Raw genomic sequence first — 13,748 nt, forward strand, 5'->3', positions numbered from 1 at the left:
CCTTTTCCACCCAGGTTTTGTGTTTTGGTTTCTGAGCAGTGTATCTAAGGGAAGTATGTCCCTCTCTGAGAGACAGCACTGGCTGTGTATATCACAGACCATCCTGGGGATTATTTAGGTCAGTTGCAAACCACCAAGGCATTTCAACCTAGGCTGCACGGAACTGTACTTCCTGCCCCCAGCTCTGCTTATTCAGCCAACTGCTACAGAAAAGTTTAACCCTAACACCCAGCTAGGTTCCATGGTCCAGCTCCTATAGATAATTGAAGTTGTGGTTTCCAGAACCAGCCAAGGGAGGAGCAGTATCAGCATGGTATCCCAGCTTGCTTCGTTTTTCCCCCTTCCCACAGGTGCTTGTGGCCTCTGACAGGGCAAGAGAGTGAGTGATTGCTGTGTGGGGTTTGCTGAGGAGTTTAGGAAGGTGCACAGACACCGAGGCTTATCGTGAGGAGCCGTTAGGAAGATTGGTGACATTACTTATTTAATTTCATCATAGGAAGAAACCTAAAAGATACTTCCTATGATTCTCTATTTTATAAATAAATGGAGGCTACTGGTGTGTGTGTAAGTGGGTCTTGATAGAGAAGCTAGAAGGGCCAAAGAGATGTCATGTCTGAGAGTGGCAGAACCTTCCTACTTCAAATGCCCTCAGTGTATCACTCCTGAGTGGTTCATTTGCTTTTGTTTTTATTTCATTTTGTATTTCTCCTTATGTGTATTCATTCGCTAGAAGGACACTTATCATGGAAATGTGTGCTGAATGTCTTGATGGTTTTTGTACCACAGGAAATCAAGACAGGAACAGTGTCTTCCACATGGGTCACTTATAGTTCCTGGCCTGACAGTGACATGGTAGTGAGAACCAGGGTGACCTGGGGTTTGATACTGATAGCAATGTAGCCCCCTCGTGTTCAATAAAGTGTATTGTAAGCTTCAAATTCCAAGCATATAGGACCATCACATTGGCTCCAGGGCTCAGACTACTGATGGTGATGGAAAGCAGAACAGGTTTGCCTTGACCTAATGAAGATGAAAAGCTTTACTTTTGAGGTCCAGTTAATTTGAAAACCTGTAGTTGGGGAAGATTCTTTTTCACGTTGTAGACTGATGGATTGTTACTTGTTCTGGCCTAGGTCTTTCTCCTCCCACTCCTCCTCCTCCTGAATCAGGGTCTCTTAAAGCCCAGGCTGTCCTCAAACTCACTAGGGAGCTAAGGCTGACCTCAAACTTCCGACCATCCTGCCTCGACTTTCCAAGATTTCAGTCATGCATACTTCTCCTCCTCCTTTATGTGATCTTGGGCTAGAACCCAGGACTGAGTGCAGTCTGAGCCAATGCTCTACCAACTGAGCATCTAAACAGCCACCACGGAGCAGCTGTGCCCTGGGCTGCAGTTGACTCAGTCAGTCTCTGGCCTCCTGCCTAGGTTCCTAAGGGGGCCTGGCATGTGGGTATGCTGTTCCTAGGGCGGGAGCTGCGAGCCATCAGAAGGAATTAGCTGCAAGGCAGGGACCTGTGATTGGTGAGATGCTATCTGGAAAAGGTCAGGCATGCAGTCTCTCCCTCTTTATCTGATGAAATATTTTCTTTCAAATATTTTCAGCATTGCGGCCAAAATATGAGCCTGGTATACGAGCAAAAGGAGCCCGTGTTCAGGGCTTGCAAGGGCGTCCTACTCAGGCATGCCCGTGGGGTAGGGACAGTCTTCAGCTTTCTGATCCCTGCTCTGCTCCGATTATGACTATGTTTTGGGTATCTGGATTGCCAAACTTCTCTGTCCTAAACCCACATTTGCAATCTGAAAGGATGCTTGGGCCATTTTGTAAAGGCCTTAACCAGCCTCTGGTTGGACACCTTATACCTATACTTTAATGGTTCTCAACATGTGGGTCGTGACCTTTTGGGGATCAAATATCAGATGTCCTGCATATCATATATTATAGGGTTGCAGCATGAGGAATGTTGAGGATCACTGCTTTAAGGGGGTAATTGGGATGAGAGAAGGGAAGGGAGGGGAGGGCAGGGAGAAAAAAAAGTAAAGAGGAGAGAGAACTCATTAGAAGATGTAATTCTCCATTTCGTGTCTTGGTTTTAAAAATTATTTTTATTTATGTGTACGTGTGTACATCTGCAGTGCAGGTGGGTTCCTGCCGAGGGCAGAAGAGAGTGTGGGTTGCCCCGAAGCTGGAGTTACAGGTGATTGTGAGCTGCCTGATATGGGTGCTGGAAACCATACTTGGGTCCTTTGTAGGAGCAGCCTGTACTCTAACTATTGAACCATCTCATCTCCTCATGATGGAACAGGCCATAGAGAGGAAGACAAGGTGTCAACCAGGACCCCATTTCTGGGGAAAGGTCTTTGAGCAAGAAAGGACTTGTGAAGTTCAACCAGGCCTTCCAAACACCAGGGAGTGTGCTTGTCAGTCAAGACACAAGGATATGACTCATGTGGTTCAGCCGCGTATTGGCGAGGCTCGAGACTGTACCTGCTGTGGTCCACGGCATTGTAATCCTGGGCCTTCCCATGTCTGGGTGGGCTAGGCCTGAGCCACATTCCTCTGCAGGAGAACTGGGCAAAAATTACACCTGCTGACTGCATCCTGTTTTCCCTGGAGCAGAGAACGTGCCCATTAAGGAAAGCTAGGACCCTAGCATTTTCCAGGGTGAGGAAAGCTCAGACTGGTACAGAGGCAGTTCTGTTGTGGGAACCAGAGCTCGCTCTGCGGGGCTGGCTCAGCTGCAGCAGCTTCCAGAGTTCCCAGTGCCTTGGTTTCATTTCCTCTGCATGATCATTCACGCGGGGCGAACGCGTCTTTCTGCTGCTACAAATATTTCATTTGAGCAATCCATGGCTTCTCAAGCATTCCTTCAAAATGGGGCTCTTTGGACAGTTCAGAGGAGTAAAACCCTTTGCGCTGCTCCAAGGCGCAGGGTTGGTAAAAGCATGCTTTTGGAGAAGTGCAGGTTTGGCTGAACATACAGAATTGGCTGGAGTCAAATAAGGCCTGGTGCATATTTTCAGCGTAAGCCACAGTGACTCTTCATCTAGGAAAGATCTCAACTGTTTAAAAAGATGGATTTTCTTGGAGGGGGGACCACACATTGATAACTGCAGATGACTGCCCTCTCCCCCAGGCTCTGTGTGGAGCACAGAGGTGTCGCTGTTCTGTGCACCTGGTAGTAGAGGGATTTAGGTTGTTGTGGACAAAGTTACTAACCATGGCAGGAGCTTTCAGTGGCTAGGATCATTCTGTGCCAGCTCTTCCCACATGACTCTAGTTTATGTCTGGTTGACATAAAAGCTAGCCAGCACATATGTTAAGTCTTTCAGAGGACTTGGTTTGGAGACCTAAACCCGTAGTTCTTAAGGCATGTTGAGTCTTGATTGGCTCAGTGACTGTAAGCGGCTCTCCGCCTGCAAGGCGACTCTGGGAGTGAAGAGAAACAACGGTAGATCCAACATGATTCTGCTGCGTCAGCATTTCAAATATTATGTGTCCTGTTTGATTTCCCTGGTGAACTAAAGAGAGGCCTGATCCATGTACCGTGGCCATCAGGCTGATGGCGGCCTCGGGTGAAAATGCGCAGTATAGTGCAAATGATAGGTTCCCAGCTCTGTCTCGGAGGACTCACACCCCAGGGACCTTAGGGGACTTGAGTGAGAGAGGTGCCATGTTGGGAAGGCCTGAGGAAGTTCAAGGCTGTAGCCCACAGTAGAGGGTGCATGTAGTAGATGCAGGAGGATTTTCCATGAAGCGTGCAGACTTTAACCTCTGGACTTCCCTGGTAGGAACGCAGCAGCGCATGCAGTTCTGATTCTGGGACTATGGCTATAAAGTGCAACCAGTGAAAACAGTATTTAAGAAGACTTGCGAAAGCTTTGCTTTCCTGCTGGAAGTTTTCCCAGGTCTGGAGGAAAACAAAAGTATTTATACGGCATCACCTATAATGAACTATGACATGAAAAGATAGTGTTATAAATTATTCAGGATCAAATAAATGGGTGTTGAAGACATGGCTCCAAGACAGCTCTTCCAGAGGACCTGAGCTCAGCTCCTAGTACACGCTTGGGACAGCTAACAGTCAACTGCAATTTCAGTTACAAAGAAATGTGCACTTATAAGCACATGTCCATACAGACACACATGCATGCATGTAAATAAAAATAAAAGTAAAATTTGGAAAACATAATAAATGATAAATTATTCTGATTTGGGTGTTATTAGAGGGAGGATGGAAGATTTTTTTCTTCCATTATATTATAAGATCATTGGGAAAGATGATTAAAAAGCATGTACAAAATACAAGAAAATATTCAGAGAAGTTTGTCAAGACACTAGTGGGCAAAAGTATTTTTTTAATAAAGGTTTCTATTTGTGGCATTTGTGATTTGTACAATACCATGCAAATGATTCTAAATACGTATTCACTCTCAGAGCAAAATTTCTATTCTTAATCGTGTGTTAGTTTCTTAACAGAGTGCCTCTAAAAATGTTATAAACATCACCTTCCTCAAGATCTGAAGCTAGGCCTAATGCTAGGGTTCGCTCTCTGGCTTAGGAGACATGGTTAAGAATGGCTCCTCCTCCCTCCCTGGGCTGCTAAGGGAGACTGAAGTCTGCATTGCCAAACAAAAGCCTTCCCTCACTCCCCCATCCCCACCTCAGGTTCAGCTAAAACCCTTCATCACTCACTTCACTTCCCAGTCCTGTGCCAAGGAGAAGCAACGATGGACATGTGTGATTACCACAAGACCTCAATCTCAAATGAAAGGCAACCCAGAACTGATCCTTATTTTGAGATCAGAGGGACAGAGGAGGCGACTGAGGCACAGGAAGGTGTCCTGGGACCTGCTTGCACACACACACACACATGCATGCTTGGGTCTGTGTATACACGTGTGTGTGCATGTGTGTTTATGTGTGTCTGTGTGCATGTGTGTGTGAGAATGCACATGTGTGTCTGTAGATGTTTATATAAGTGAATGCATGTGTGTGTGTGTGTTTGCATATGTGTGTGTACTTGAACATTCATGCACAAACATCAGGAAACAGGGAGCAGGTGCCTTTGTCCTGCAGTGCCTTTGTGGAGGTGGGAGAACAGCTTAGGGGTCAGTTCTCTGTTGCTTCATGCTGGGGTCTCTCTTGCACTTGCTGCTGCACTGCAGAGCTGCGTGGAACGCAGGCCCTCACGCTCACTAGATCAGCACTTCTTACCTGCTGAGCCATCTCTGGAATCCCAGCAAGTTTTGGAGACAGGCTCTCTCAGTGACCTGGGGATTGCCCTCGGGACTTAGGGTGGCTGGTCTAGGGACCCTGTCTCTGCCTCTCAGCACTGAGGTCATAAGTCTTCACTACACCTGGCTTTTTAAAAAAGGGTTTACTTTTATTGTTTTCAGTTCTGTGTACTTGTGCAGGTATGTGTGTATGCGTGCATGTGAGTACAGGTGCCCCGTGGAGCTGATGCTATATGTCGTTGTGATCCACCCAGCAATGGTGCTCTGAATCAAACTCAGGCATCTCCAAGAGACTCTTAATTAATGAGCCTGCTCTCCATTCCCCGTGTCTGGCTTTCTATGCTGTTTCTGGAGATCCAAGCTCAGGTCCTCCTGCTGTGTACCTTCCCCACAGAACTGCCTCCACAGCCCTCTGAAACATGTAATTTCTTTATGTTAATAGAGAAAATTACCAAAGGTGACTTAGAAAACATTTATTAAATCCTGAACTAATACAAATAGAAAGCGACCCAAATCCTCGTAAGTTGACTCACCATTTCCCTGGTTTTGTTTTTGTTTTTTTTTTGTTTTGTTTTGTTTTGTTTTTTAACTCACTATTACTAAAGAAAATTTTTAAATGTATTACCATAGTTATTTTGAAAACTCCATGCTGCAGGTGTGTGAGTGATAGAGTGTGGAAACAGTAGGTTGCCTTCAGCCGGAACTCATGCCTTGCTAAGACAGACTCACTTGGTTTGGTGATAATGCCATTTCTCTTTGCTCAATTATAGTGTTTGGTTCTGATCCTCCCTTGAATGCATAAAATGTCCAAGAAGATTTTTCCCAAGGTAGAAAAATCACAAAGGACTTTGCTGTATGTTGAGGAAGACCCAAGGAGTGTCTTTGAGCCTTGGGGATGGAAAGGACAGGAGTGTGTGTATAATTAGTGTTCTGTTGCCCTTCAGAGATTGCACCATCGCTTTCCTTAAAATACTCTTAGAGAAGACAGACATTGCCATGGCCTGGCAGCTTCTAGACTTCTGTTTTAGGCAGGGGAGGAGCTGCTGAGACCTGTAATTGCATTTCTGTTTAGTTTGCAGACTCTTGTTAGGCGCAGGGTAGGAATGTTTTGGGGCGTGTGTATGTATCTGTGTGTGTGTGTGAATCTGCGTGTGTGTGCGTGTGTGTGTGTGAATCTGCGTGCAGGTGCACACGTATGTGAAGGTAGGAAAATCTTGGCCTTCATTCTGCAGACACCATCCACCTCGTGATTTTGAGACAGCGTCTCTCACTACCCGAGTCAGCCAGTAAGCACCAGGCATCTACCTCCCAGCTTCCTATTATACATGCATATGCCCCAATGGCTTCTGGGGGTGGAGGGGGTCCATTTTCTTTAAGGGTGTGGCTCTTGGTAGTTCAGCCATACTCCAGTGGGTGACCTCAACACTCAGAAATATATGGAAAACAATTGGTTTAAAAGAGAACATGAAGTTGAGGGATAAGGAGGGGGGGCAGATATAGGAGGAGTTAAAAAAAGATTTGAGGAGTCAATGTGATCAAAATACATTACCAACAAATTAATAAAATCTGTCTGTTTGATAAAAGACACACACATTTAAAATACGAAGAAAAACAACAAAAGAAACCCAAATGCATTCCCCCACGTTCAGCGTTCTACGTGGTGCCGAGGTAGAACTCAGGACTTCACATTTTCTCCTTTGTCCACAGAGCCATCTCTCATCTCCACATGTAGGCCGGACTCTCATGTAACCATATGCCATGTTCATATTTTGTTCTCTGGAACTATAATGCTCGGAGGAAACAGTCATTTGATATCATCTGCTTTGCAAACCTCAGCCTTTGACTGACACTCTGGAATCTGTCAAGTTACGTAGCTCTAGACTGACTGTAACCCTCTCAGCCCTTGGCGGGTGCTCTTATTCTTATCATGACCATTGTTAGGCAAACTCCTGTGGCCATCATCCACATAGCCATTCTCACGACCTCTGGTGAGTGAGGTGCCAGCCTGTTTGCTGTCCTGTTTCCCCATCTCCTCTCTCTATGGCCTTGCTTACTCTAGGTCCTATTCTTTCAGTAGCCTCCTCCCAGGAGTCCATGTGTCAAGAGCAAATCTTGAGCCCCAGGGCTTCAACACTGAACACAGTAGGTGCCTATCTCTTATTGCTGCTGGTACCTAAAGATTTTCTAATACTCACTGATGCAGATTGGCATCCCTGGGAATCCTGAGTTCTTCCCTTTGCCTACAAAATCAGAATGTGTGTTTGTCAGGATCCCCCACAAACATTTATGAAGAGGGGTCTTTACTTATCCGTTGTGATTTCAGGGGCTCCCCACAGGCTAGATCCATCACTCAGGAAGAGGAGGATTCTCAAGGGAGTGTCCCCCAGCGTAGCTAACATCTTTCACAAAGCTAGCACTCAAAACACGAAGGGTGGCAAGGAGACTGAGTACTGCCTGCCAGTCAGATGAGACAGGGGCCCTCACCTCAGCCTCCCTGAGCCTTTCAGCCACCAAATGCCCTTCTCCTGGCTGCCAGTTGGAAGCCAAGGATTTGATTCTCCGTGGATTGCAGCATTAGTCACGTCACTTGGTCAAAGCCTACCTTGTCCTGTGCAGGCTTTAATCCACACTGGGCTCTTTGTACTGTGCCGGCTCCTAAAATGCGTGGCATCATCACCCATGCTCAGTGCCAGGGCAAGCAGGCCTGGCAAAGTCACAAATGAGTGACGGTTATCAGGGGGAGCTAGTTCTCAGTTTCCCAGGAGTGCTACTTTTTAAGTTATTCATTTACTTACGTAATTTACATAATAAATACAAAATATTTTCTTCAGGCATTTATTTATTTATTTTTTCTTGCATACGGTGTGGGAGGGGGAGGCATGTCTGAAGAGCAGGTGGAGGTCAGAGTGCAACTGGTGAGAGTGAGTTCTCCACTTCCACTGAGTGGGCCCCCGAGCCCAAACCCAGGTCCTGAGGCTCGGTGGTGAGCACTTCCACCCACGAGGCCTCTCATCACCCGGCCGGGATCCTTTAACAATCTTCCTCTTTTGTTTGGATGACCTGAACTTGCCGAAGCTCGGGAAGGACTCCCCAAACTTTGCCCAACTCTCTGGATGTTCACTTTAAACTGCTGGGAGGGTGCCACCACTGACTGGCTTCAGTCCCTCAAAACTGGCAGGTCTTAAACCCCGGCTGTTTCCATCTCTGAGAATTCTCAGTTCCTGTCAGTTCTAAACCCCCCTAAGTGATGTTGTAACAATAAGCAGTTCTCAAGGCTAAGCTTTTGACCTTTCCAGTCATTCTCTTTTCTCACTTTTTCTTTTAACCTTTGCCATCGGAACTGTACGTGACAAAAAAGAAAAAAGAATTTAAAAAAAATTTTTCCACCGTTTTTTTACATCTCCTGCTGCTCTCTGTTGCGTCAGATCTCAACACCTCCATTGGACTGATCTGTGATCCTGGGTGCCTAGACCCTTTAGTGGGGCCCTCATTTGCAGTAGAGACCATTGTATGCAATGCATCGCAGCTTTCAGTTTCACTGCACTGAGGCAACCACAGCACCGACTTTCTCTGGAGGACTCTCTGCGGGCTTCTTGCTGCCACCCCTGACTTTCTCCGCTCAGTCCACACGTGTCTCTGTCAGCTGAATCTCCCTGGGCCCAGCCTGCTGTGGCTTCTCTCCCCGAATCCTCAAGGACCACATGGCTTCCTTTCTCCATTGATGTCAGAGGCCTCTGTGTGCCTGGTACCCACGCTAGATGGTGCCTTACAGACCCGTTCATGAGAACATGCACAGGTCAGACCCGGTCTCTGTCATCTGTTCTACTATAGCATGCTTCGTGTCCTGGCCCCTAATTAATTAATTATTAATTAATTTAGGTTCTGTTTTTGGTATCTATGAGGATGTGCATTTGTGTGTATACTCATGGTGTGTGAGGGTACACTGTGGAAGAGGGGAGTGGGCGGGTGTGTCTATGGTATGTGTGAGGATTACCATAGACACACCCACCCACCATTGGTTACCTTCTAAAACTGCCCAAAACACTTACCTTTCAAGATTTTAATGATGGTGTTGGTGAAGACACTGTGGCCATTATAAAATCAGTGTACACTGTTGAGGGCATTGCTAGGCATTGCTACAACCTAAGAGTGTTGCCTCTCACCCACTTTTTTTATTTTTTGTATTTTGGTGCTTTGTGTTTTGTTTTTGGTTTCTGAGACAGGGTTTCTCTGTGTAGCTTTGAATGTCCTGGACTCGATTTGTAGACCAGGCTGGCCTCGAACTCACAGAGATCCACCTCCCTCTGCCTCCTGAGTGTTGGGATTGCAGGCAGGCATGCAGCACTGTGCCTGGCTTCTTGCCCACTTGTTAATGAGATGCCAGGGAGTCTTCAGAACACCCAGTTTCTTTTTAATAGTGACAATTTTGCAGTGCACACGATGCCTTCTGCCTACTTCCTCTTGCCGTTCTCTCTTATCTCTCTCCCACCGCTGTCACCCTTCCCCTGCCCCGCCAGTATGTGACTTTTGGTTTTGTGACCCACTGTGGATAAGCAGGGCCACCCGTGTGACAGCTGAGCTGGTGGCATGCATTTGCAGTTTCCCAGCAGTGAGATGCTCTCTTCTTGAATCGCAGCTGCAACTTTCACTCCCGTGACCAAGTCCGTTGGTTTGGTCCCTGCCAATGTATGAGAACAACTTCTCCCTTCTGTTTCTTCTTCTTTTACTCTTGGTGTACATATGTATGTGCCACATGTATGTGTATGTAGTTCCTCTGTGTGGCTATGTGTGAAAGCATGTGGAGACCAGAGGTCAATGTTGAGTGTCTCTTTCTATTGCCCTGCATATTGTTGTGATTTTTATTATTATTGTTATTATTATTATTATTATTATTATTACTACTACTACTACTGCTGATACTCATATAGAAAGTCTTCCACTGACCCTGGAGCTCATCAATTAGGTTAGACTCGTTGGTCAGCAAGCCCAGGGACCCTCCTGTCTCTACCCACCCAGGGATGGGATTGTAAGTAAGCCCCAGCATGCCCAGCCTTTTTAGTTAGCTCCTGTGACTCTGAACTCATATTCTCTTGGTTCCATGGCAGACACTTCACTGACTGAGTCACCTCCCACCCCCTGAAACTCCTTGTATATTTAAAAAAAAAAAAAAAAAAAAAACTGCCTAGGTATCCGACGGCTATGTGAGTCATGCTCTGCCAATCAAAATAGCCCTGTGCTTCTCTGAACATTTCTTCAGATGTTCATCTTGTACGAGTTCTGGGAAGGGAAATGAGAAACAAGCTGCAGCCTCCGATACGAGGCCAGAGGCGCTGTAGTAGGGTTTATCAGCAGCAGTACCTTTTCAGGCAGCCCTGGGAAGCTCAGGCGGGTGTCATTGATGGTGTCGCTTCTGGTAAACCTTTCACTGTGATATCCCCAGGGTGTCGGCTCCTTGGCTCTCATGCTCCCTGAATGGACAGGTCCTAAAGTTAGAAGAAAATGGAGAGTCAGAAGGCACAGGTGCACTGGTTCGAGGCGGAGCTTGAGCCGCACTCCCAGAGGGTTGGATGAGCCCTGTTCCCGTAGCCAGGGCCACAGCAGGGCCCTGTCTGAGAGCTTCTCACCTCTCCCTGCTGGGACAATAGTGCCAGGAAGACTTGTTTGGGCTCACCAGTCTGGTTTTCTGCCCCTAATAGCATTGAAGGCATGGCGCCACCCACAGTCAGGAAGTGCAGAGGAAAGAGTGCTGGTGTTTGCTTGACTCCTCCTTTTCATTGACTTCAAGGCCCCAGCCAGGAGAAGGTGCCTTTTACACTGAGGATGGGTCTTCTCTCTTCAGTTAAAACTCTCTGAAGCACCCTGGTAGACACACCCAGAATCCAACCAAGCCGATCACCAAGCCGGGTCTTCTCGGTGTCGTGTCGTTCTTTGTTCCATTATAACCTGGGAACACATTAAATGTCTCTCACCATCAGAGTAGACACGAAATGAATATTCAAGTGAAATGAATATTTAAAAGGAACATTAAAACGAAATGATGAATATTAAAAACAAAGCCGTTGTGAGGACTCAGAATACAGCTCAGGAGAGGAACGCCTGCTTAGCGTCTGGGAGGCCTCTGCTTCAGTTCCCAGCACCACACACACAGTTCCAAAGTGAACATTTACCCACTCCTTCAGGCAGGTAGGAAACTAGTGCCAAAAAATGGGACAGAGAACCTGCTTGAATTACTTCATTCTCAGGGAAATGGCAAAGAACAGCAATCAGGCTTGGGGGATACAGTGTAGCAAGTTTGAAGACGACCTATTGTCTGTACTTGACTGTGATAGTCTATCTCTAATCTTTTACATGAATACAACACTTTGTTAACTGAAAAAAATTTGTTCTCTTGCATGCCATTTTAAATCTGGAAACAGCCCTCTGAGAGGGTGTAATTCTCCATCCCATTTTACAGATGTGGAAATGGAGGCCCAGAAAGATGCACCCATCCACCTAAGCTGTAATAGGACCATCCACCCACTGAAACATTGTAACGTATTGTGAATTTGTCTTTTTTATCTTTCTGTCATTTGTAGTTATTATGTTCTTTCACTTCTTGATGTATAAGTAAGCCTAAGGTGAACATCCGTGGTCGCAGAGCTGGAGAGCTGGCTCAGCGGCTAGAGTGCATGCTGCTCTTGCAGAAGACCTGAATCCATTCCCAGCACCCACAGGAGGCAGATCGTAACACCTGCAACGGTAGCCCCAGGGGACCCGACACTGTCTTCTGGCCTCTGTGGGCACTGTACTGATGTGCACAAACACATTCTCAGACATTGGCATTTTAAAGTGTCTCTGTCTGTGCCCCATCCTATTTTCCCATGCTTGTAGCTGGCTTATGGATGAGTAGGGGTGGCAGGGTGGGGGTCGGGTGGGGCTGAGACTACAGGCCTTCTTCTTGCTTTGAAAGTTGGAATGCTGGAAACTTTCTTCTTGCAGGTCTAAGTTCTTTGAGGGTTTTGCTCCTCCTTCCCCTGAGGGCAGCCTCTCTTCTGGGCACCATGTGGGCTGTCCCTGTGAGGCTATAGCTTCATTTCCAGGAGACACACATTGCTATTTACAAAAGGCTGTGTGCTACACTGGGCGGTGGTGGGGCAATCCTAGAATTCCAGCACTTGGCACATGGAGGAAAGGAGGGTCAGGAGTTCAAGCTCAAATTGCTAGCCAGCCTGAGGTACAGGAGTCCTGCCTCAAAATATCAAAGTTAATAAATAAATGGAAACATATAACACTGCTGGCTGCTGCCATTTAGTGATTCCTTCCCCCGATCCCTCTATAGCTTCAGGTGCCCAGAACATCAGGGAACACAGCATCTCTATATAAGAAGGCAGGTATTAACCAGGTAGTTATTAATGATGTCTGCCCTTCCCATAGTCCCATAGCTGCTTTACCTTGAATCTCTGAATAAAGATGTGATGAAGAACAGGTGTTTCAGAGGTGTAACATGAACAAGAGAGACACCTGCTGTGTCATCACATTGCTTAGATAGAAAACAAGATGGTATTTGAGGGGTAGCACAGCCAGTGTACAGCTTTGGTATCCCCAAAGGACATGGACTAAAGAATGATGCAAGGGACTGGGGAGATGGATCAATGGTTAAGAGTGTTTGCTGCTCTTGAGGACATAACTTCAGTTCCCAGCTCCCACATCCAGTGGCTTGCAACCAGCAGTAATTCTAGCTCCAGGGGGCCTCATAGCCTCTTCTGGCAGCCTTGGGTGCTTACACACACACACATACACACACACAAATTAATAAATAAGAATTAATAAAACAAATCTCTTTCTTAACTTGGCCAGCAGATAGTACATGGCTTGCCAGTTTATCAGGCTGATTGGCACTCCCAATTTTCTACACGTTGCCTTGCTGGAGTATTATTATAAAAAAAGGAGAAGTTGAGTCATCATATTTTATTTAATTTCGGTCAAAACATGAATTAAGTGAGCTCTGGTGACAGTGGCTTCATTCTCTCCTGTTCTGCCAGTCGTCAGCAGGGTGAGTTTCCTGTGGCTTGGGTGAGCTGGAGGCCTCATGATCTTCCTTCCTGCTGGAGATTTTCCATTAAGGTTGAGCTTCGTTAAGCACTGACTGGATTAATGGGTTCATGTTAGCATTGGCAAAGATTTCCTCAAATTCTTAGGGATCTCACCATTACTTTTTATGCACTTTCTTCTTTAAAAAAGATTGCATATTTTTAAGTCTTCTGGGATAATCCTTTTCATATAATCCTTAAAAACTGTCATTTTTTTTCACTCTGATTTTTGTATGAAGGAAGAAGTCACCGTACAAACAATACTGATTTTGAACATTTCGGAAATGGCCTTTCTTCAGATTGAAATAGAGGTAGTGGTTAGGGGTTAAAAACTAGCACAAAAGCTAAGAAAGTAAGTTAAATCAGATGTAGTGACTTACTGTGTTACATCTTTGTAGCCTTGTGCTTTCTCTGATATGGAACCATTTTCTGTTGGATCATGG

At 46.1% G+C, this 13,748-nt stretch overlaps 1 protein-coding gene across 2 annotated transcripts in view; it reads left to right on the plus strand.

Moving 5' to 3' along the window:
- The window catches only part of Tgfbr2 (transforming growth factor beta receptor 2), an 89,183-nt gene that overhangs the window by 5,762 nt on the left and 69,673 nt on the right, over positions 1 to 13,748 (plus strand). The window contains exon 2 of one of the 2 annotated variants that reach the window (XM_021634659.2): positions 11,691 to 11,765. The exons of the other annotated variant lie outside the window; for it this stretch is intronic. Within the exon in view, the coding sequence (XP_021490334.1) occupies positions 11,691 to 11,765 (75 nt within the window). The remainder of the gene's footprint in view (positions 1 to 11,690; positions 11,766 to 13,748) is intronic. 2 annotated transcript variants of the gene reach the window in all.

The sequence above is a fragment of the Meriones unguiculatus genome, chromosome 6 (genome assembly GCF_030254825.1).
Source record: "Meriones unguiculatus strain TT.TT164.6M chromosome 6, Bangor_MerUng_6.1, whole genome shotgun sequence".
Taxonomy (NCBI): domain Eukaryota; kingdom Metazoa; phylum Chordata; class Mammalia; order Rodentia; family Muridae; genus Meriones; species Meriones unguiculatus.